The sequence below is a fragment of the Octopus bimaculoides genome, chromosome 22, assembly GCF_046866305.1.
Source record: "Octopus bimaculoides isolate indiv1 chromosome 22, ASM4686630v1, whole genome shotgun sequence".
NCBI lineage: Eukaryota > Metazoa > Mollusca > Cephalopoda > Octopoda > Octopodidae > Octopus > Octopus bimaculoides.
Window position 1 is genome coordinate 848,169 of NC_142949.1, and position 25,321 is coordinate 873,489.

General features: G+C 36.0%; 2 protein-coding genes across 3 annotated transcripts; one reads left to right on the forward strand and one right to left on the reverse strand.

The window, feature by feature from the left end:
* Positions 1-700: 700 nt before the first annotated feature.
* On the reverse strand, positions 701-10,563 carry LOC106877125 (E3 ubiquitin-protein ligase RNF103). The gene is made up of 3 exons (XM_014925922.3): positions 9,785-10,563; positions 5,047-5,296; positions 701-4,755 (listed from the first exon to the last, which is right to left on the reverse strand). The coding sequence occupies exons 1-3, from the start codon at positions 10,008-10,010 to the stop codon at positions 3,060-3,062; spliced, it is 2,172 nt and encodes a 723-aa protein (XP_014781408.1). The 5' UTR covers positions 10,011-10,563; the 3' UTR covers positions 701-3,059.
* A 1,207-nt stretch (positions 10,564-11,770) lies between these two features.
* On the forward strand, positions 11,771-25,086 carry LOC106877128 (uncharacterized). Of its 2 annotated transcripts, none has more exons than XM_052975718.2 (12): positions 11,771-11,893; positions 15,139-15,226; positions 15,354-15,424; positions 16,057-16,081; positions 17,320-17,384; positions 17,701-17,725; positions 18,408-18,475; positions 19,740-19,761; positions 20,642-20,676; positions 22,375-22,424; positions 23,192-23,252; positions 24,325-25,086. In XM_052975718.2, the coding sequence occupies exons 2-12, from the start codon at positions 15,178-15,180 to the stop codon at positions 24,472-24,474; spliced, it is 621 nt and encodes a 206-aa protein (XP_052831678.1). In that variant the 5' UTR covers positions 11,771-11,893; positions 15,139-15,177; the 3' UTR covers positions 24,475-25,086. The 2 variants fall into 2 exon arrangements, with proteins under 2 accessions (XP_052831678.1, XP_014781410.1); XM_014925924.3 differs by lacking the exon at positions 11,771-11,893 and adding an exon at positions 13,221-13,360.
* The last annotated feature ends 235 nt before the right edge of the window (positions 25,087-25,321 follow it).

A 25,321-nucleotide genomic window follows, 5' to 3' on the forward strand; every position in this document is an offset into this window, starting at 1 on the left:
ACTGTGTCACACCATCTGATTTATTTGTTCAACTGGGTCAGTAAAAATAAAGAGCCTTCTCCATGAACACAATGTAGTTATTAATTTTTCAGTGGAGCAAAATTTTGTTAACTCAGCTATAATTGTTAATTACAGTAAACCCCTTGGTAAATAATGCATGATTGAGCCAACCCCGTGCCCAATGAAATCGGCAACACAACAGTACTTGCTAACCATCATATTCTTTCTACTGTAGGTATAAGGCTGGAAGTTTTGGAGGGTGGGCTAGCCAATTGCATCAAACCCATTGCTTTTATCCACCCTGTGGGGAGGGACTGGTTGACTACATCGACCCCAGTGCTCAACTGGTATTTATTTTATAACTCTAGAAGAATGAAAGGCAAAGTTTGGCTTGGTGGGACATAAGGAGCTGCAAAATAAAATAAAAAAGAAAAGCATTTTGTCTGATGTGCTAACAATTACACAAGCTCACTGCTTATTTGTTAACCTTAATATTAATAACATTATCTTCCTTAAACTTCTATAAAAGTATTTTTTCTTTTCTATGATTAACCAAACCAGTTTAGTTTAAATAAAATCAGGAGTCAATTCAGTTCCTAAGAACAATCAAAATGAGTGATCGATGGGTGGTCTCGGAACTGTCTTGTTACACCCTGTAATACAAATCTGATTTAAAAAAGAAATATTTCAAAGTAGAAACTTGCTTTCATAAGAAACTATTTTATTTGCAATAGTAGTGATACCACTAGCCATGCTATGAAATAGAAGAAACTGTCAATATCTGTCTTGTCTCTGCCCAGAAGATAGAATTGTTATTTACAGAGTTTGCAATACTGAGAATTCCTGATCCACTGGAAAAGGGAGTGCAGCCATGGTAGGGTATGTTACATGATACAATATTAAATAATTCATTGCCCTGTAATAGGGGGCCATAAAATTGGCCCTAGTTATTATGGTGTATAGCATTTGTGAGAAAGTCTCATAAAGAGACATCAAAAATTATCTTCTCAAGTCTTAATTGTATCCACTATTTATTTAATAGTCACAGACGTTTTTCAGGAATATCACATAAAACAGTTGGGTGATGAGGGCACTATTGTAAACTTAATCTTCATCAGAATCACAATTTAAGAAAGAGGACATTGGAACACTAACTTCATTACTCTCAGATGTTTTGTCGACCTCAGCACTGCAAGGTAACCAAACACTCATGAATTATACTATGCTAACACTGGTGAATTACATACTCACAAACTCAGCCAGTGATAGACAAGTACTTTTTTATTTTTCCTCCCAGGAACAGAATAGAATATTGGTGACAAGATATAAAACATCAACACTTTTGGACGGTAGGTCAATAAACTATCACCTTGATAGCCGCAACTCTTTAAAACATTTTTGTTTGCTTAATTAAGTGTAACTGCTATCCTTTCTCAGACATACATGATCTACAGGGTTTGATGTTTTTTATCTCCAGATGATGTGGCATGAAGTGAATGAAAGAGAAATAATCTTTCCTTGGATAAAATTCCAGTCTATTTGCAAATAACTGTTCTCATGGGAGGAATTGAATTCAGTACTGCAAATCAACAATTTTATAGCGTAGAGGTTTGAGCGTGGTTTGGTTATACCATCATGCAGTACCTTATTGGAGCAACAGTATAATGTAACTGTGGTCTATATCCTGCAGTACTTCTCAGAGTTCAGTGGCCAGGGTGAATGAAATGTCTTTGCAATAGACAGAATGTAATGCTGTGGCAACACAAACTTAAACTCCCAGTTAGCTTGCTGCTGTCCTATCAAGTGGAGCTATCCTTGCTCTTTATAAGATGATGGCAGAGAAGTAGAATAAAACCAATTGAATTGTTGATACAGCTTCACTGACACTTCATAAGAATACTGTCTTTCACAACAAGAGATATTTTAAGAGGGAAAGCAAGAGATAAGATCCTTCTGTAACTAAGCTTTGGAATGTAACAATAACATCCTTTGACATTTGCAAAATTAATTTTAAAAATCCATTTTTAAAAGAAATTATCCATCTTTATCACATCAAAATTAAAGACTGGTCACAATAGCATTCTGGTTTGGTCAAAATGGCAAACGGTTTAAATCTGAAAAAAGTAAAAGTTTAACAGTTGCTAATTAACTAATCTATCTTAAATAAGAAAAAAAAAAAAAAAAAAGATGCATTCATATTCTTTATACATAATTTCAGTTTTTACCTAAAGAAAGTCTAATATTTAACAAAATAACATTTCAAAAAAAGGGGAGAACAAATATCTTGTTATGTCTAAATTACATTTTTGAGATAAGCTTTAAACTGTTGTATGTTGTTTCTAAACTAAAACAAGGTTCTAATATTCTTAACCACATATTTACTGTTAAATTCTTTGTGTTAGAAGTTAGAGAGAACCTCTTTTATTCTGACAGGGAGGGTGTGGGGGGAAAGATACCTAATGACTGGGAATGTTATAAAGCTGAAGAACAACAGAATGTTCTACAATTGGAAACCAAAATGTTTAAATTGTAGCAAAGCAAATATTTATGAGAAGAAGAAGAGTGACAGTAATGTCTAGTTGGTCTCCATGTTTGATGGCTATTTTAAAGAAATGAAGCTTTCAAAGGCCTTACTGTCGAAATGCAGAGAAAGCACACAACTGTTGGCTGTGCCATCAAAATGACTGTTCCTACTGAAAGAATGCTATTGAAGCTTAACTCTTGATGTATGAAAGAAAGAGAAAACAGGCAGTGGTGATAAATCCCAACTCTAAACTTAGACGAGAACAATTTTGTTTTCTTACTCTTACTTGATAAGAATTCTATTATTATTGTTGTTGTTGTTGTTGTTGTTGTTATTCAAAAGCCGCTGTTATTTAGCCACTCCTAAGACTAAGGAGAAACCCTGAAAGTAATGATGATGATAATAATTATTATTATTATTATTATTATTATAATAACAGAAAATAAGAATATACGACCAAAGTCCTTTTGTTTCGCCAAAGTCAAATAGAATAATAATAATAATAAAAAAATGGTAACTGCATTTGTTGTTACATTTAGTTAGGAACTGCAGAGAAAATTTCACACAAGTCCAAGCCCGGTTTCGGATTATAAGACAGCCACCGACACATGGGGCATGCATAACTCATTCTATACAACCAACGTAATATACAGCATTCATGAAAGAAATGAGCACAGGGAAGGCCACAGATGTCCGCACCAATTACAAAATCTTCCAAACATATCACACATTGGCTTGTCTGTAGAAAACCATCAGGCACCAACTTGTAATTTTCAGAGCAGACAAGATGGTTTGCTTCTCTAGCGTTGGCCTTTGAGAATGCAGAACAGAGAGAATTGTGTTTGCATTCCTCTGCACTCAAGGCAGAAGAATGTTTTCTTTTGTGTAAGGGACAGCAGCCATCATCGTTCGATTTATGAGATTGCTGCTCTTCTGACAGATCTGGTGGAGGTGAAGTTGAAACAAAAGATTCAGAGGAGGCTGCATTCCTTTGCATACAACCACAGCAGTAATTTCCGTCCATCATTTGAATTGCAGGGTCATCCCCGGATTCAAAATCTGGTGAACCTGAGCAAAATCCATGATTTGGTGTAGCAATTAAATTTTCAACATCATCTTTATGAAAACATTTTAGCTTTGAATTGTCATTGTGGTTAAGTACTCTGCCATATTTCCATCGAGGTAGGTGTTTAATGTAGTCACTGGAGACCACAGATTGCATCTCAGTGACTACTAAGTCAGGAAAGTGTCCGAATAACATGTCACTGCTTTCCAGCAGATACATCGCGTACAAGCCCCCTGGATGTACTATTTGGAAAGACGGATTTAACAAGGGGTTAAAGTTTAACAGCTGAGCAAAGTTGAACCAATCGAATTCATCTTCGTCAATCATACCATTTTTCCGTTTGTACTGGATGTATCCAACCAGTAAAGAATACAAGAAAAATGTCCCTAAAAGTAGATATCGGCTGTTACTGTAAAAAATGAGATCTTTCCGAATGATGCTTCCAATGGACGAGCCGCTGAGGAAATGCAAGGCCAGCAAACCCCATTCCAAAAGTATTTCAAAATAAGACAACTGAAAGAATGCCAGCAAAGGCTGCCACAAGATAATAAGGACAATATTGTATTTAATACAACAGCAGATAAGGCGGAGCAGTCGTCGAAACGCACTTCCTTGACTGAGAAACAATTCAAACCAACCCATTAAATTGGTAACAATCAAACTTAAAATAAAGAAATCATTCACTTCAGGATATAAGGACTTGAGAAAATTTTCCATTGATCGAAACGTCAACAATTCACCTGGCCGTGAGCCATAAACAAGGGTTTTGCCAGGGGCTATCACAAAGCAAGCAGGAGGCTTTAGTTTCAGACGAGCTAGAGTTTCTTTTCCTGATCCAGATTTAGAATTCATAGTCCCAAAACGTACACGACCTGGAAATTTAACACTGAGAGCCGAGAATATCAGCGGGATGGATGCCAACTCCGTGAAGAGGACAACTCGGATTTCATATTTTTTTTGGAAAGACAACCATTCTCGCTTCAACTCATCGTAGTCGGCAATTTGTTTCACTTTTCGATTCAGTTTATTCTTCACCCATTTGAACATGGAACTAGGTTTGGCAGGTCCATTGTAAACATACATAACAACATTGGCTTTAGTTTTAAAGTTCTCAGGGAGGGATAAGATGACTTGGGACGAATACCAACCCTTATTTCTGCATAACCTGAAATGAGAAAAAAACAAAAACAAAAGATTAATTTATTTTAAGAATCCAAAGACATGCATAAGCAGTGTAAATAGAACAGACGTGTGTGTGTGTGTGTATACACATATATATGTATCTGTATGTGTATAAAATGTGTTCTACATTTATTTTTAACTAATTTTTAACTTAGAGGCTTGACCTACATCATTTTTGACATCTTATTTGAAATGAAATACTGCTAACTGGTTATGGTTCTATTCTGATGCAATTGTAATAGAATTATTAATTTTATATAAATCTGACCCTTACTTCCAGTCAAGAGAACAGTCCATCACACCAGCTCTGACCCCAAATTTGGCAACTTTCTTCCGCACAGTTTTCCAACTTGCATTGTTGATAAAGGAGCTATTGTGACCACTGGCAATTACTTGTACGAGCCAAACACTGTCTTTTGTATCTTCAACTTGTTCATAGAAGTCATAACCAGATGTGAAATTTGTCACTTCAGCCGTATCCTCTATTTCACCAACCTCCAGGACTTCATCATCTGTGACAACACCTGAAGAGGAAAAGTAAAAGAAAATGTTAAGCAGAGTTTTGCTGGGGCACAATGACTCTATATTTACAGGGAAGGGAAAATGGGAAGTGTGACATTTGTGACTTTCTAAAGTGAACTGGCTTCAATTCAAGATCGAAACTGTTGGGGGTTTTGCTCTGCCAGCAGCTGACAATGTGTGCTGGTACTTACCAGTATGCAATAAATGTTTGGTAAGGGCTCAGTTGAGAAAGTGACCGATTGTCAAAGACTTGGACATATTAATATAAGAGATAATACCAGATTGGTAAAAAACTTGACATGCAAAATGAATAGTAGATATTATCATTTTAAACGTTCAGCTTTCTGTGGCACTGGCCATCCAAATAGGCTTTCTAAATCATCCTGTAACATGCAGTCTGTTCTATTTTGCTTCCCTTAAAACCTGCTGAGATAATTCTTTGGTCTGCCCGATTCCCTAGAACATAATCCCCACCCCACCACCATGTATAATTAGACAACATTAGCATAACTCCAATGTGAGGCCTATAATCCTAAATACTCATTTTTCTATTAAATGTTCTTTGATGAAGAAGGCAGATTAATGGCTAGAAAAAAACTCAATCTCTGTGTAGCATGGTTAAGATTTACATCTTGTGTTTTAAACCCTTTTACATTTCTCAATGCCAACCCATCCTCCTCCTCCTCCTCGTCATCATCATAATCATCATTTAACACCTGTCTTCCATGCTGGTTTGGATTGAATGGTTCGACAGGATCTGACAACCTAGAGGATTCCATCAAGCTCGAATGTACAATTTTATCCAAGTGATTATTGATGTTGTTAATACAAATGTCATCTTGGGTAGAAAACCTTGCACCCATGCTTGTGGCACATAAAGAACATCTTTTGAACGTTCAGCCTCACAGAGGCAAAATGGCTGAGTTCCTTTCAAGTGTTGGGCCTCACGGAAGCATTGACCAAGACCTTTGGCATTATGTCATGCTTGAGAAGAAGACCCATCAACCTGAGCAAAATCGCAGTCGTGGCAGATACCAGTGTCATGCAAACTGGTACGTAAACACACCCTGGTGTCACACAAATGGCACCTGTGCTAGTGGAATGTAAAAGTACCCATTACACTCTCAGAGTGGTTGGCATTAAGAAGGGCATCTAGCCGTAGAAAACCATGCCAAATCAGACTGGAGTCTGGTGCGGCCTTCCAGTATGCCAACCCATGACAGCATGGACAACGGATGTTAAATGATGATGATGATGATGATGATAGACTATTCGATTAAAACTAAAAAAACTTTTGCCAACTGCTGCTCAGTTTCACGTGACCATTCATCAGAGAGTTGTGATAAAACAATTCTTTTTTTTATCACAACTTTTTGTTTTGGTTTCAGTAAAATAATATTTTGCTCTACTTTTTGGTGAATGCTATTTTTACCATTTTGTTTTGCACCTATGATGACATAAGGTAAACAACCTTTCTAGTACCATCTGCAAACTGGTTGATGTTAACAATATCCAACAGTTGACACCATGTTCAAAATGGAACATACAAGCAAGATGTGACTCTCTGAACCATCTACGAGAACAATAGCTTTGAATAAGGACCGACTGAGATTGGCTATTTTTGTTCTGGCCAACACATGCCAGCATGGAAAGCAGTCATAAAAATGGTGATGATTACAATGAGATAGCAAATACATAAATCTCTTTTAATAAGGTGTTATTTGTTTTTTTCTTTACTAAGGGTGGCAGGGTGGTGTTGGCTAATCATTTTGTGACTTGCTACAAAAGCCTAAATCAAATTAGTCCTGTTGCCACAGTCTATCACCCAGAAACAAATATTGGTAGACTCTTGACACAGAAACTGACTGGACACAAACTAGGCTAACAGTGTCAAGTTACTAAAAGAAGAGGTGATCCTCATTATTTATGCATGTTCTACTATCCAATAAGAACTAGTAGAACTACAAGCAGTTATTCTACATGCTAAAAACAGTAGCTAAATCTGTGTCATATCATATACCCTACAATTTTAAAGAAAAAGTTGTTTCATTTTTTTTCCAACTTTAACTATTCTCTGTCCAAAGGACGGGTGCGTTTGCTAGTTTTACATATAAATTTTAGACACCATTTCTTTTATAACAAAATGACTTTTAGTAAAAGCTGCTTTGAAGAGGCAGATGGCCTAAACTTTGGTGAAGTGGGTTCTAGTGCTTGACAGTTACTTTATTTCATTGAGGGATGAAAACAAAGTTGATTCCGACAGTATTGGAACTTAGACCCTGCCTCTTTTGCCAAAACCATTCCTAAGCAAAGAATGGCAGGACTGACTAATGCAGAGTAATCTACCTTGATTATGCAGCCACCTTGGTTACAAATAAGGTCTGAGCCAACGTGGTCCCTTTACTTGAAAAATTTACTGTAAATCTTCTTATATTCATGCCTTACCATTGTAAAGAAAAGACAGCGAAAAACAAACAAAACGTGGCATACCCACACAAGTCTTCTACCCTCGCCACTCTGTTTCCTCATGATTTTCAGGAAAATGGATATTTTTTAATGAAATTTTCTACAAGTACGCTTAAAATGTCGTAGATTTCGATTATATCGAAATCTGTGGTAAAAAATTTTTTTCCGAGGGTAGGGCGAGGAGTTTCGGAAAATTCACATGAGTTGGCTTTGTTTCCTCATAACTTCAGAAGAATGGGTATTATTCAAATACTTTCAGAATGTGTAGATTACGATTATATCAAATTTTACGATTATTTCAAATTTTACGATGGGGAGGGGGAAAAACCCCCCAAAAAACAGCAGAAAAAAAAGGTGAGCTCACACACATAGGTAGACACATATCTACAAAATGAAACTTATTTCGAAGGAAAATTGTCATGTGTCAGTATGTATGTGTACGAGTCCATCAATTTTTTTCTTTATTCCGATATAATCGTAAGGTATTTGTAGAAAATTGCATAAACAAATACTCATTTTTCTTAAAGTTATGAGGAAACAAAGCCGTCCCGTGTGAATTTTTCTAAACTCCCCAATCCACCCACGAAATGTTTTTTCATATTAAATTCTGAAATAATTGTAATTTGCACCATCTGAAGTGTATTTGTATAAAATTTTATTTAAAAAATATCCATTTTTCTGAAATTATGAGGAAACAAAGTCGAGGGGACATGCTAATTGGTATGGCTACATAAATGTGCGACCCCCGAACATTATCTCAAAGATATTTGTATTAAATTTCATTTTAAAAAAATCACCTATTTTGCTGAAAATTATTGAGGAAGCAAAACCAAGATTTGTGAATTTTTCAGAAATTCCCCTCCTCACACACGGAAAAATATTTTCACAACAAATTCCGATATAACCACAATCTGAAGCATATTTGTAAAAAAAAAATTCATTTGAACAAATCTATTTTTCCAGGAGTTGTGAGAAAACAAGGAGGGGGGGAGAAATGGATCACACTTATACCATTAATTACAACAAAGTCTTTTTTCGAACGTAAAAAGTTGTTTCTTTTCAAAGATTTCCCTGCCAAGTGCACCTGTAATCATTTCATCTTTAGAGCACCCCGTCATTATTAAGGGGTATCTAGGATTATTTTAGCTTAAATATTCCCACTTTTCAATGTTGTAGGATGTGGTTTGAGAGAGATTTGGTTGCTATTTCTGGCAGATCATTGGGAATTCTTTCAGCTGACGGCAAAGAAGTTTTCCAGAATTACTTTTGTTTCTCCTTTTTAACTCTTAGAGTATTTCATATCTCGTTCATACAATCACTTTGCGAAATACGTTTTAGAAATTAAAATTTTATCAAAAGAATTTACATCAAAACAACACAAAATTAAACCAAGAAACAGTTGTATACACAATGGTTACCACTTCTAATTAGTTAATTAGCTAATTAACTGCTGCAAAAATTACAAGTTTTAACTTGTTCTTGTAAACTTTTGTTTCAGTAAATAAACTGAATACATACATACATATATATATATATATATCTGTGTACACCACATAAGTTAGTGATATATATATATGTATATATGTATATATATATATATATATATATATATATATATATATCAATCACTAACTTATGTGGTGTACACACATATACATAAATAGGAAGGCATGGTATATTTGTTTTATTCTAAAACTTGTCATCAAACGAATACAAACAATTCAATTTTACAAATACCATGTTATTTACGATGTGTGACAAATATTTCTCTAAAAACAAAATCATAGTAAAGCTCTGTTATTAATCTCTACGTGAAAACTATAGATTAAAGTTTCTTGTTCACTAGAGCATAATTAGTTTACTAGTTTAATTGATATGTCTAGCAATTAAAACCCAAACATAGGCATCTATGCGTGCTTGTGTGTATATAATATATATATATATATACACACAGACACACGTATTAATGCGTTTATATTGGAAAGGAGAAGAGAAGAGTTTACAAAGCAGGAATGCGAACCTACCTGTGGCTTCTACCAAACCTGTGAGTTCTTTCTTCTCCACGATGCCTTCGTATCCGACACCTCTTTGCTCCAGAAGTGCTTTCAGCTTCTTCACGGACAGTGTCATTGGGTCGAGCAAACGGTGAGCAAGCAGACCGGCATCATACCAAGCAAACGTCTCCAAAAGACGAGCTATGACGAACAGAACGGCAATGTAAATTATGAGCAACACTATCCGTACCCACATCTTTGATCGGTTGTCTCTGTTTCTCTCTCTGATTCTCCTTGTTTATGGTCGTAAGTTAAGCTCTGGGGGAGGTTGTTGCTCTCAGCGAGGCCGATTGCAATCATACATTATCGCATCACAAATGACCAGTTTAAAAAACACGACACAAAGGCAACTTGTCATAGACAGGAGATCTAATCGACGACAAAACACTTGTCTGTTTGGCCCCACTCTTACAACATATATATATTTACCTATATATATCTCTATCTAAATCTCTTTTATGACACGTCATATCTCAAAACGTTGGGAAGCCATTTTCTTAGGCTTTTCTTTCTTTTTTTTTTATAAGTTTTAATTGCGATTTCAACAGCTGTCAGCTCTTTTCTTTGCAGCTTTTCGTGGAGATTATTTCTTTAATGTAACCCTTTCGTAAGTGACCTGCGATGTCACTTCGGCTCCGTTTGCAAACAGCAGATGAAAGGCGACGACCAGAGCAAAACAAACACACACCGTCTTCCAATCGTCTTCCCTCTCATCCAACCAACATGGTGGATGTAAATAAGAGTCACCTGACTTCAAACAAACATTGCCGCGCCCTAAAACAGTTCTCTCCCTTGCACACATTTGCCATGTCTGTGTGCGTGTGTGCATATGGGGGGGGGGGGGGGGGGGGGTTCTCTCTCTCTCTCTCTAAAGATTTCCATTTTTACTTGCTTCTACTCAAGGATCTCCGAAATTCCCGCACTTTCTGTAAACACTCACACGCATATGTTTTCCCCTGCTGCTATGCATTAAATAGTTTGATAGGAGCTGGCCAACCGGACAGCTGCACCATGTTCCAATTGTGTGTTTTGGCTTGGTTTCTACGGCCGGATGTCATTTCTAACGCCAACCACTTTACAAAGTGTACTGGGCGCTTCATGCATGGTACTGACACATGTTCTATCTACATGGTACCAGCACAGCTGCAGTTTAAGTGACACTGGCTCAAATGCATTTTACATGGCACCAGGATAGGTGGCACCTATATATATATATATATATATATATATATATATATATATATATATATATATATATATATATATGTATATATAGTTGAAATTCAGTTACATTTAGCTTCCATTAACTCAAGTCTGTTAACCTAACAATTTCATATAAACCGGTGAACATTTAAAAGGCCAAAAAAGCTGATTTTATAGTTCTTGCACTTTAGTGTTTAAACTGGCCAAAAGCCATTGTATCTAATTCCTCTGTGAAATCTTTTAAAAGAATAAACAAATCATGTTAGTGAATTCTTGTAGCTTTGAGATAATGTGAGGGCTTTTCTTCCAGAAAGCACAGAACTGGGAGAAAAGCAAAATTAACTGAGGAAGTCAACAGAGAAAATTCTGACTTCCATAAAGGGAAAAAAATAAATGGAAGGAAAAAAGTTGGTAAATATTTCAGTGTGAATGCAAACAGCTGTTACATGGTAGCAGGGCATGCTAGAAATAGCTGCCAAATCTTTCCTTTTCTGGAAAAAGAAACCATTTACGCGTGATTTCGATGTCACATTTGTTGAAAGCATGCAAAATAACCTGGAAAAGAAAAAAAAGATCCGCAAAACAAAACTCCCTTGGTGGGAAACTTTGAAGTCCCCATCACCCCTCTCACCTTTCTTCCCCAGAAAAAGTGGCTTGCGGCGGGTTTAGAGGTCAGATGCATTGAATGAACCTGAAAAAAAAAACTGTGGAAAAAAAATATTCTACACCGAGGTATGAAATATTTACTGAAAAAATAAAATCTTGTACCGATTAAACCTGTATTTTAATTAATTCAAATTAATGTGCTTCATCTTGAAAAGTGGCAAGATTTTTGTCGGTTGCCATCTGGGATAATTTTCGTAACAAATCAAACAGGTAAGATGCTTTAAGAATTTCAGTTTTAGTATTTATCCATAATGTTATTGCTTTTACACCTGTTAATTAAATTTACCTGCCCATAAAAATCAAATTTACTCAGCAAGATCAGCTAAAATTACATAACTATAAGCCAGTGGTATATAAAGCATCCACTGACAAAATTTCAAGTCTGTATGTAAAAAATTTACAAGCAAATATTGTGGACACCCCTCTTGAACCTTAATAGGTTTTTTTTTCTTTTCTTACACACATAACATGGCTTCACTCAGTTGGGGGACTACGCATGACATCATCATTCCATGAAATTTGTTTATGGGGAGAAAAATATTGAAAAATATCAATAGATGTGTGAGTGAGAAAGAAATGAGGAGGGAGGTTTTGGGATGTGCTAGAAACAACAGCCAGATCTCCTTTAAATCACAAATTTTCCTCTGAAATGTGAAAGTGCAAGAGAGAGAAGGGTGAGAGAAAGATGATGGTGAAGTGCCAGGGCATATCCTCAAGATACAGGAGAAGAGAATGCAAAATGGGATGGTAAGCAGTGTGTTTTAACAGAAATATGCTAACAAAAGGCTTAACTCTTGCTCCCTCAGTACATCTTTCTGTTAATAGGTATTATGGGTAGTTACAGCTCCCTTCCGTAAATAGCTAGGGATTAGGAAACAATACAATTGACTGATATTTTAATTATTAGTATTCCTTAATTACTGAGTTTAAATCTTCACTTGGGGAAGTCTTTTGCCACTTGAACAAAAGACATCAGCTGTGCCACAATGGTGGTCATATTGATTGATGCCAGTGAAAATTCCTCCACCCCTAAGCACCACCACAATATTCTCGTCACTTGTTGTTCTCTAACCCTTTAGCATTCAGATTCTATCAAATGTAATGTTTATTCATTCACTTAGTTTTGAATTAATCATGTATTATCTTGTAGCTTCAAAATGTTCATGATGTGATTGTTATTTTTAGAATGACATTGTTGGGTAGGTGTGATAGGCTGGAACGGGCTGGTTTGAACATAAAACAAGTTGAATATTTTGGCTGGATAAGAATCTAAGAAGCATTTGTACACTACAAAATGTCTTCTCTACTGAGAACCTCTGGATCTCATCTGCTGATCATATACACATACATATGTATACACACATGAAACGTACACATACACACACATACAAAAACATACAGACACTTACATATTCAAACACACACTCTACTTCACACGCGCACACTATCATAATATACTCATATTTTGAGTCTATTTTTCTTGTTTGTATCACCCCCCCACACACACAGACACAGACACACACACACACAGACAATTTTTGCCAGGTATATAAAAGGAACTGACTTCATGCGGGACTTGAACTTCATGACCGGCTTTCGCTCTGGGAACGTTCATTATTAGAGCTGTTTTCACTTCTAACGGACATTTGCAGCAAAAATAACACTTTTGAAAGTCGTGTAAGTATTATATTTCATTATTATAAATCATATTTACTTAGAAATATATTTCATTCGGCAGAATGTTTGCCGAATTCTTTTCAAATGGATTATACAAAAAGTTGTAATGTTCTGGAAATGTCTTGGTATTTCTTTGGATTGAATTATTTGTTTTAACTATTTGAATTATATGTTTCTAATTTTATTGTCTTAGAATAATTTGTTCTGTCAGAAACTCTTCTGGAGCAAAGCAGGTAGGGACAGAGGAAATTGATTGTTTAGTAATTTCTTTTTTTATTAGTTTATTTAAGGGAGAAATTTATAACAGCTCTTGGCACCGAGTGAAATATGTTTGATCATGTTATGTCTGGAATACTTAAAAGTTTTGTGTTTATAATTCCATTCACATCGTGGTTGCTTTATCACTTATATATTGGCATTTTAAGAAGACCTTCTATCTCACTTTGCCAGGTCTTTGTGGAAGGGATCATAATGAATTCCGTGGGTCCACCATCCTTGTATTTATTTACAAATTGCTTTTAGTCTGAAGCTGGGATTAAAATACACACGTTTATTTTGTTGTGTTCTTTGGGACATTCGTTTTAAACTCCCTTCATTCTCAGAAATATAGGAATCTTCGTGTTTACCGGTCCACCTTTACCTTGTTTAGCAATATCTATTATTTTTACTTCTTCTAAAATTCTTATTATTCTTGTAAAGAAGTCCTGCAGTGGTCAGGCATGGACCTTTTTCGGCGTTGTTGTTCGTTTGGGGGTTTCTTTTTGCGAAGATTTTACTTTGTTCTCTCCTCGAATTAGATAAAATAATAAATTCTAGGAATATATTGCTCTGTATATGACCAAGAAGACTGGATGTTGACTCTTGCAAAAGGCAACGAAAATTTTGGAAGACAAAATATAAATAATAAACGAGTGGAAATCGAACCAGTGTGTGTATGTTCGATAATAAGGCATTAAGACAGTATAGCTCTCCCCCCAGACACAGCATAATGGTAAATTTTGTTTTGTAGTATTTCTGTCCGTTTACACATGTAATCACCCTCATTTCGAATATTTGTGGGTTTCGGGTATTACAAACTTGAGAAACACCACTCAATACGGTAATTTTTCAGATTAACACCCGCACGATTTTCACTAGGGTCAGGGTTAGGGTTTTAGGGTTAAGTTTAGGGTTTTAGGGTTATGGTGGGATGCTGTGTTGGAGAGGACCTGTCTATCTCATACAAGCATGGGAAAAGGGATGTAAAACTGATAAGCGATAGCATTGCAAGAAATAAATGTTCTTTGCAAGTTTTGTCTAAAATAAGTTCAAAGTCAGGTGTTGGGTTGAATAACCCTTTTCTTCTCACATTCCTATGTTTGTTCCAATTAATTTTTAAGAAAAAGAATTTAAGCTGGTGTTTGCAACAAATTAACATGAAATTTTGATAAAAGATTTTTAAATTCAGGTCACTTTAAACTAAGAAGATTTTATTGTAGAAACAATGGCAGCTTTGGATGAGTTTGTATGAAAAGAGTTATCAATTCTATGTTTATCACTTAGAAGTTTGTGACATTATGCCAGGAATTATTTACCTCTTTAGCATTTAAACTGACCATATCTAGCCAAAATATTCTAAATATTTTTTGTTCAAACTCCACAATGACATTGTAGAAATTAAGTTACATCACCAAATTCTCAAAGCTGGGGCATAATGCAGGGTTAATTTAAAACAATAAATAAGCATTAAATTTGACCAAGTAATCTGTATGTCAAAAGGTTATTTTCTTCTTATTCAGAGAGCCATTGACTCATCAACTTAGGCAGTTCTTCATACAATGCCAAACTTTGGTTCAAGATATACAGCTAACAGAATGGAATCTACATGTAAGTATCTCTTAAAAGGAGGACATTTTGAATATGCATTGCTTATCTGTTCAGCTTCAAGATTTAAACTCTGTCTCTTGTCCTCCATGAAAAAACTACTCTTGCATAACATCTTTGCGTATTGCAGATATTTATGATCTAAGCGATGATGATGCTTTGATGTCCGCTACTACAACCAATCATTCAACAATGATCTGTGTAAGTAAACTGAAGCTTTTGTTGTGTGTGACGATATGCAACTTCAATCATTTCAAGATTATTTTGTATCTTGAACCAAATTCTTCTATGCAAATTTCCCTTTTTGTACCTTTAAGTTTAACGCACACACTTTTCTTTCAGTTTCTGCCTACTAAATCTACTCACAAGGCTTTGGTCAGCCTGGGGCTATATTAGAAGACACCTCTCCAAAGTAGGACTGATCCTAAAACAACGTGGTTGGGAAGCAAACTTCTTAACAATGTCTGCATAGAATTTTCTTTTTTTTTTTTTTTTGTTATTTAAAAATAACTTGCACTGGATTCTTAGTTTTGTATTGGCTTCTTTTGCCAAACTGCTAAGTTACAGGTACATAAACACACCAACACTGGTTGTAGAATGGTGGTGCAGGACAGAGACAGACAGACAGACAGACACATACACGTATATATACATGGTGGGCTACTTTCAGTTTGTCAACCAAATCCACTCAGAACCATGTGGTTAGGAAGCAAGCTTCTTACCACACAACCACACCGACATAAAATTACAGACACCATCTTCAATTTTCCTTTATTCTTTTCATGTTTGTTTTCCTTCTTACATTAAATATGTTTTACAATTTCTCATTTCAGGATTCCCTGTCACAACCTACAGCAGGTAAATTTTACTGCTTTAGTTATCAAAATATCTTAATCAGTGCATCTCAAACCAGGGTCCATATGGCCCCTGGGGTTCCACAGAAGATTTTGTTGCTAAAATTTATGTGCAGTACAGGTTATACTTCTACAGTGCATAAAATATTTCAAATTTTTTTTTTACACAATTCCTAATAATAGCTAATTATCAAAATGTGAGAAGCGGACAAATCAAAAACCCCTTCAGGTAGATGGCCCTGCTCCACCTGTAGAAAAGGCATAGTTAGAAACTCCATAAGATGTACCTGGTGTACGCTATGGACACATAAGAGGTGTAGCAATATCAAAGGATGGTTAATTAGGAAGATAGTTTTTGTGTGTGGCAGATGCACTGGGGCAATAAACACTGAAGATGTACAGAAAACTGATTCCATCACATGCTAAGGGAAAAAACTTGAAGTAGTTGTTAGCTTCCGTTACCTAGGTGACCAAGTCAGTAGCAGGGACGGATGCTCTGAGAGCGTAGCTGCTAGAATAAGAGAATAGGCTGGGCAATAATACCCTTCCTAATGCCGACCACTCTACAAAGTGTATTGAGTACTTTCTATGTGACACCAGCACCCACACCAATGCTTTTTATGTGGCACCTTGGTTTTCGGATCTCAATTCTGTTGCAGTGGACAGGTCTTCTCGAATATAGCAATGCACCACATATCTCAGTCCTCTCTGTCATCTTCTTCATAAAATTCAGTGTCTTGAGATTGGACTTCAATACTTCATTCCATGTCTTCCTTGTCTCCCTCTTCCACAACTTCCCTATGAGGCGCCTGTGCCAGTGAGTGACGCCTATGAGGTGCTTGTGCCAGTGAGTGACACCTATGAGGCACTTGTGCCAGTGAGTGATGCCGGCACTTGGATGCCAAGCTCTGTCAAGAGAGCAACTGTAATGCATCCGTAGGAGTGGTGGTCATATTTGTGTGATCAGCTCGTGATAGATTCACTGTGACCCCCAAGCTCCCAATTCAAGTCCGTAATAATGAAAATTGGATGGAGTCATGGGAATCCATGAAAGCAGCGAAAAAAGACTGGCAAAAAGTTACAAATTCATTGGCCTAAGTGCTTCTTACCAATTCCATCAAATGTTCGCTCTCATGCATCGACAATTGTTGATGCAGGTCATCACTGTGACATTGTCTCTCTCACCTCTCCACATAAATCTATTAAGGCTTTTTTTTATATTCTCTTTTTTTTCTATTGAAGGTAACATTCATGACATGAGCTGCTTTATTTCTGATGTAGTCAGTGCTGAACCTATTACAATATGTGTAAGTATACAGATGTTCTTTTTGTACAAAGTGTACTAAGTGCTTTTTTTGTGCCACCGACACTAGTGAGCTTGCGAGTCTATGAAAAGCAAGGGTTGGGGGCTTTTTGCTAGCAGATGAGAGGGTTAAGATATGAAAGAAGTGGGTGGGGCCTAGCAGGTTCTTGTTATAGGGTTAAGGTTAGATGACTATTTACATTTAGGTGAGAGAACTGAAATCAATTGTAGCTGCTCCAGTCTAATGTAGGTGATGTTCATCTTCGTTTAACTCAATATGTTGCTGGTGACATTTATTTCTCTACAATTTCTCATTTCAGGACAATCCAAGAAGAATTGCAAGAGGTAAATTGTTTTTTCATAATTTTTAAACATTTTTATTCTCACTTTTTATTTTATTTTATTAAAAAAAAACAACTTATATACATAGGTGCAGGTGTGACCGTGTGGTAAGAAGTTTGCTTCTTACCACACGGTAAGAAGGCGGAGAGCTGGCAGAATCGTTAGCACGCCGGGCGAAATGCTCAGCGGTATTTCGTCTGCCGTTACGTTCTGAGTTCAAATTCCGCCGAGGCAGAATTTGAACTTTCATCCTTTTGGGGTCGATAAATTAAGTACCAGTTACGCACTGGGGATCGATGTAATTGACTTAATCCCTTTGTCTGTCCTTGTTTGTCCCCTCTATGTTTAGCTCCTTGTGGTCAATAAAGAAATAAGAAGTTTGCTTCCCAACTACATGGTTCTGGGTTCAGTCCCACTGCATGACACCTTGGGCTGGCCAAAGCCTTGTGATTGCATGGCCGCAATCTAGTGACTGAAACAAATAAAAGACAAGGGGCCTCACTTTTAAAAAAGACGATTGCAAGTCTTCACTTCTATATTTTTTCAGAAAGTCATCTCAGTGTATTTTCTTTCATTATTTGTTTCATTATGTAATTGACTTGTCCCCTCCCCCTAAATTGCTGGCCTTGTGTCAGAATTTGAAACCAATATTTGTTCGTAATTTTCCTTGTTTATACTGTTTCAGATGCTGTATATACACACAGAACAGCTGGAACGAAAAGATTACGGAAACAAAATCGTTTGAAAAGTAATGTAAGTAAACAAAGTTTGTTTAATTCACCCATATAATCTGAAATGTCCATAAGATACTTTGTCCATCTTCGGAAATATCTTGGATGGAGTGGATAGTTGCGGTTGAAATTTTAATCCTGATTCTTGTTTTTTGAATGAAGCATTTTATATTTCACTATTCCTTACACTCAATGAAAATTAAAATATACGTATATATATCATCGGCTTTATCTTGTATCTGAGAATTTAGTTTCTTTGTTGAACGCTTCCTTTAAGATGATAACGTTGATGACTCTGTAGACCAATTCTTGCATAGAAAAGTCAATGGCATTTGCTGCATGACAATGTTGGTGGAGGACGAGGTTGATTTTTGTCAAGCTTTTCTCTCCTGGTAGCTTGTACCACACTTTTGCTAATTGTTTCAGGTGCCTGTATAATCACTAGCAGATGGAGACACTCACTTATGGAAGTTATATAAGCACATATTTAAGAATAAAAACATTAACTCACTCCTACTGTTTTATAGGGCAGAGAAAAGCAGGTCAGCCTTGATTGATCAGACTCCTATGATCAGAGGCATTCTACATGTGGCCATCTAGTCTTTTCTGTCATAGCTTTTCTCAGACTGCATTATCCAGTATGTTCACCGTTGTCTTATTTAAAAGATAGTAGGTTGTCATTGATATATCTAGCTATTTCTAACTAATCAAATGATAATATAGAGGCTCTTGCAATGGTTTGTTTGGAAGTTAGCATTGCAGCCATGATGTGCAACAGACTAGACTTCATGGCAGATCTAGCTTTGATTTCTGTCATATTGTTATCAATCAGCTTTCTATGACTGAGTGGATTGGGTACATTTTTCGGTTATTTTCATGGCACCAGCATCACTGAGGAAATCATCTAACTCACAAGACTAAAGAGTTCTTGGTATCTATTTTTCTACTGATGGCCATAAACAGTTGATTCGAAAGGGCAGTGAACAACCAACTGGGAGGGTATTGGGGAATTATCTGCTGTCATTGGTCTGTCCTTGTAACAAGACATTTGGCTTTCAATTTACAATCCATCAAATTTTAGGGGAAGGTTTTGAATTAGATAACTTTAAAACACAAAGCATATATCATAGAGCCAGGACTGATCTCAGTCTGGTTGATATCAAAAGGATTAAACTAGAAAGAAAACCAACAACTATTTGAAGTGTTTATGTGGTAATAAAGTTCTAAATTAACTTTGGCTAATTTCTTTTGTGCTTATTTGTATTTATTTATTTATTTCCTTTCAGAATATTGGCAATTCAGCAAGTGGTAAGAAAACTTCTTTAACTATCAAATTGGATTGTTTATATTTTAATGACATTTTTAATGTTTTCATTCAACATCAAATATTTTCCAGTTTTTGCCATTTCTGACTTTTGCATATCTTTTTTTTTCTTTTTCCTTTTGCTCTTTTGGAGCAACTTTGGTTATCATTATTTAACATATCTCTCTCTCTCTCTCTCTCTCTTTCTCTCTCTCCACACACTAGAAACAGCATTGGTTTAAAATGAAAATGTGTATAACATTTGTAATGTACCTACAAATTCTCTGAAACAAAATTATGGTTTGCACCATTCTATGCTTCAACAGACATAAGTTTCATGCAGATACACATCATTCTCAAAACATATGTATCTTGTGTATGTATATATAATCATAAAATATATATATTAGTCTCAAATATATATATATATATATATATAGGTGCAGGAGTGGCTGTGTGGTAAGTAGCTTGCTTACCAAACCACATGGTTCCGGGTTCTGTCTCACTGCACGGCACTTTGGGCAACTGTCTTCTACTATAGCCTCGGGCCAACCAAAGCCTTCTCAGTGGATTTGGTAGATGGTAACTGAAAGAAGCCCATCATATATATATGTGTGTGTTTGTCCCCCCCAACATCTCTTGACAACCAATGCCGGTGTGTTTATGTTCCCGTAACTTAGCAGCTCGGCAAAAAAGACCGTTAGAATAAGTTCTAGGCTTACAAAGAAAAAGTCCTGGGGTCAATTAACTCAGGCAGCGCTCCAGCACGACTGCAGTCAAATTATGAAACCAGTAAAAGAATGAGAGAGAGGGGGAGGGGGAGAGGGAGAGGGATGTGAAATATATATTGTTTTAAAATTTTCTTTTTTTTTTCCTCTTTTCCAGATCCTATATTGATTCCTGATGAACCCATAATCGAGGTTAATCAATTATTTTATTTTTTATCTACTGTGTTTCCACCAAACATTATTGACAATTATAAAAAAACAACACAAAAATGGCATATTACCATAAAATGTTTTCCATATTAGTTTTGTCTGTTACTCTGCCATGGTACTAACATGTAATTTCTGTGTGAATATTCTGGGAGTCAAGTTGAAAGTAGTGTGTGTGTCTGTGTGTGTTGCAAATACCAAAAGCTAAAACATTACTCACATCTGTAATGTGTTGGTAAATGAATTTTTATTAATCAATTCAGTGAATCTCGTCCACTTTTTACCTTTGAGCCCCTTTCATTCCTATTTTTCTTGGATACCCCCCCCCCTATCCTTTTGATGTTTTAAAAATCTTATTTTTTATTATTAAATATTAAGAATTGTGTAAAACAAATTGTTACAATATTTTGTGTATTGTAGAAGTATAAATTAGTTATTAATTTTCTTGTGATGTGATCATGGGAAGATCTGACATTAAGGCAAAGTTTCCAGCTGGTTTCCTTGAACATTTCATAAGTCACGATGAGTGTTGGCGTCATCACTTCGAGCCATAGACTGAGACAATTGAAGCAGTGGAAACAACCAAGGTTATTTCATCTGCAAGGAAGGTGATGGCCTCAGTTTTTTGGGATGCAAAAGGCTTTGTGTCTATTGACTACCTTCAAAAGGGTTACACCATCAATGGAGGTTACTATGCCAACAGGATGAGGCAGTTACAGGAGGTTGTCAAGAGCAACAATCACTCAGGTAAACTGATGAGAGGGATCTTGTTTCATCAGGATAACGCTCCAGCATACAAGTTCTTGCTTTCAATGGCTGCTGTGTCTTTGAACTGGTTGATCATCCTCCTTATTTTAGGGATTTGGCTCTGTCTGGCTATCATCTGTTTCCCCAACGTGAAAAACCATTTGGCTGGGAACCAGTATCACAGTGATGATGATGATGTCAGATCTGCTGTCGATGGCATTTTGGACCAGCAGGATGAAAACTTGTTCACCAATGGGATCTAAGCACTGCAACATGGATGAAAGAAGTGTGTGGATCACAAAGGGAACTATGTTGAAAAATGAACATCATTTGGTCACATTTCATGAAGGGATCTTGGTCAGCCTATAAACTTTTCAGCTGACCCTCATATGTAGAAATATTTGCTTAGGAAAAATTTTCAATCTTTGGAGTAGGTGTTGCTGTGTGTAAGATGTTTGCTTCCCAGTCCCAACATTAGCACCTTGGGCAAATGTTTTTTTCTATAACCTTGGAAGCCTTGTGAGTGGATTTGGTAGATGGAAACTGAAAGAAGCCCATCATATGATGTGCGTGTGTTACCGTCTCCTTGCCTTGACTTCATTGTAAATGAAAGTCATCATCCTGCAACTGGTGTCCTTTGTTTTCAGTCTTCTGTTATAACATGTTTGATCATGGGAGATATTACCTTACTTACAGCATCTGGCTGTAGAAAATCTGCCTCAACAAATTCCATCAGACCCATACTAGCATGGAAAAGTGGACATTAAATGATGATGGAACATAGATCTGTGTTTAATTTAGAAAAATGAGAATCATTGGTGTAAATTAACAAATTTTTCTCAATTATTTTTTCACACAATTCACTATAATAGAAAACAAATACTTCAATATTTTTATTGAATTCTAATTTTTCTTTTCTAAATTCTATTTTTACAGAGCCGTTCATTTAGAAAAAATGTGCCGTCTACATCAGAAACTGAATCAGAGTAGGTTTTCAAAAATATCTGCCTTTTGTTTTTTTCTAATCTATTTTAATGAAGAAGGTACAGAATGGGCAAATGGTTAAGTTTCGTGACCACAAAGTCTCAGGTTGGATATTACTGTGTGGCATTTTGGGCAGATGTCATTTCCTAAAGCCTCTTGTTGGCCCATATCTTGGAAGTAAGATCGGGTAGATGGAAACTGTGTGTAAGCCTGAACTTGTAATATGTAAGATTGTACTTGTAATACAAAATATGTCCAACTGATTTTATCTGTGAATTACTTTAAGGGTACTCATGTCTGTAGAATGCTCGGCTATGTACATATTAATTCAGAAAGTAATTCAGTTGAACAGCTGAATCCTTATTGACAAACAACAAAGATACGTGGTTATTCATGGTGAAGAAGATACCCATTTGTATGTCTTGCTCATTTCCCCATGTAGCATGTGGTTGAGTGTGCAGTAAAGAATGTTGCACATCTGCTATTAAATGTTCCCTGTAAACGAAAACCAGGGCCAAAACTGGAGTGTGAGGCTTCTTGCTCCAAGTCTACAATAGCCCTTCCTTTTGAGTTTTATCTAATCCTGCTAATTATATCTGGTAGTTAGATTGAGCCTGCTGAAAAAGACATAGCTATGAATAGAGCTTACAAACCAGAAATCTTTCAAATAAATAATTTTATATCATATTAGTTTCAGGTGCAAATTTTGCCTTTGTAGTTTTCAAATCATAAATGATTCCAGAATTTTCCATTTTGTCTTTATTTGTAGATCACACAGAACATCCCCAGCATCTCAGATCTGTCCATTGTGTTTGGAGACATTTGAAAATGTAATTATTATTTTCATTATACTTTTAGGACAGTAAATTAGTTGAATTGTTAGCCTTGAGCACTCTGTCCTCCAGCCATCTCCTCTGCCTACTATTCCTAGGAGGATCATGGAGGTAGAGCCCTCACAGGGTCCTCTCAGACACAACCATCATTAGACTTTCTGGCTGGATTCTCAAGGGTGACCAACCGAGGCTATGGATATTATCCAACCATCTCAATCTTGGTCTACCTTTTAGGTCTTCCTGCCATTTGGCTCAGCTTGAAGAATCTGTCTTTTAATTCTTTCCTGCAACATTCTAATCACATGTCCATAGGACCAGATCTGTGACCTCTCTGCTTGATCTGGAGAGATTCTCTGAGCTATAGACCCTGTTCTAAGTTTAAACACCCACTGTGATAACTGCCTTTCATCCACCTGGTGGGTTCAATAAATCAAAGTACCAGGTACAAGTACTAAGGTCAATTTAAGTGACTAACCCTGCCACTTTCCATTTCTAGACCTTATGATGCATGACAGAAGCCATAGTAATTAAGGAAATATTAACTAAGATGAAGGGTATTGTCTATGTTGTCCCAGTCTTGAGAGATTGATGGAGTTAGTGTCTGTGGGGCCAAGAGATGAATCACGGAGAGGGAGGTGGCTGTTATGTGTTTACTAAGTTGGAACAGCTGTCTTGTGACTGTGCCAGTCCAGCTTGCTGGAGGAAACGTTAGTATTTCACATAAAGGTTAGTAACTGAAGTATTTCCTGGCCCTAAAAAGTAAGTTAGGTGTATGGTAGGACAAGTCTGTGTTGTCTCCCTGAAATTTCGACAGATTGCTGTGGTTTGGCATTCTTAGTAAGTGTTGATCTTTTAATATTTTTTTTTTTTTTCCTGTTCCCATGTTAACTTTAAAGATTAAGAATGTTAGGGATTTAAAGCTAGATTTCAAACTTCATAAGAAACTTATCTTCTTTCTACACTTTATTAATAACAGCAGAGATTGTTTTATCTACATAGTTTTTTTGTTGTTTTTTTAATGTCTCTTCCTTTTTATTTAATGAATGTTTTGTTTTTGTTGATGTTGCAGATCCGGAGTAAAAATATAAAATTTAGAGCCACATTATGTGGTCATATATTTTGTGAAATGTGTCTGGCAAAATGTCCCACTTTAAACTATAAATGTCCTGTGTGCCGTAAACCAGTAAAACCAAAGCAACTTATACATTTATTTCTGTGAACACTGCAATAAGTTTTTTTTCTTCTTTCGTCATCAATGGTCTTTAGAACAAATTGAAAAATGCTAATAATCTGAGCGGGATGGGGGATCAAATAAAACTTGCATGTACAAACCATAACATTTACACTCAATTTGATTCCAGAATATCATTTTTTTAGTGAATTCCATCAGCAGGAATACTGCATTGTATTGTTATTTTATGTTTAAATCATAATTTGAATATTAGAAACGGGTTTTAAATACAAGAATATTTAAAATAAATTTGTATATATAAACATTTGTCTAATATTTACTTAGATTTGATACGTTTTCATTTGAAATGAAATTCTTGCCTTTTAATCATGATTGTGATCCACTCCACTTCACTCCATCACTGCCAATCATAAACTTTCGCCATTTCTTTTTATACCCCCCCCCTCTCATTTAAATAAACTTTGATTCACATAAGTGACAACTTTTTAAGAGACATTTCTTCCCTTTTACTTGAAATAATGGGAAAGTTGAGCTTTCTCAGCTAATTCCCATATTAATACTCACAGGAGAGACCTCAAGTTGTGGTGGAGGTTTTGTATTTTAAATATGCTAAATTGAATTAAATTATTTCCTCAATTATGTTTGCTTATTATTCTTTTGGTTTCTTTGAGAATATAGATCAGCAGTTCCCAAGCAGGGTCCACAAATTTTTTTTTTTGTGGGGTGGGGTGGGGGGTCCCATGCAACAAAATAGTAAATTAAGGATAAGATTTTGCTTTAGATGTATGTTGTAGGTTTTGCAAGAAACAACTAGGTTTCTTTCTCTAACATTTTTCATGGTTTAACCCACACAAGTTAATGTGAAAAAGGATAT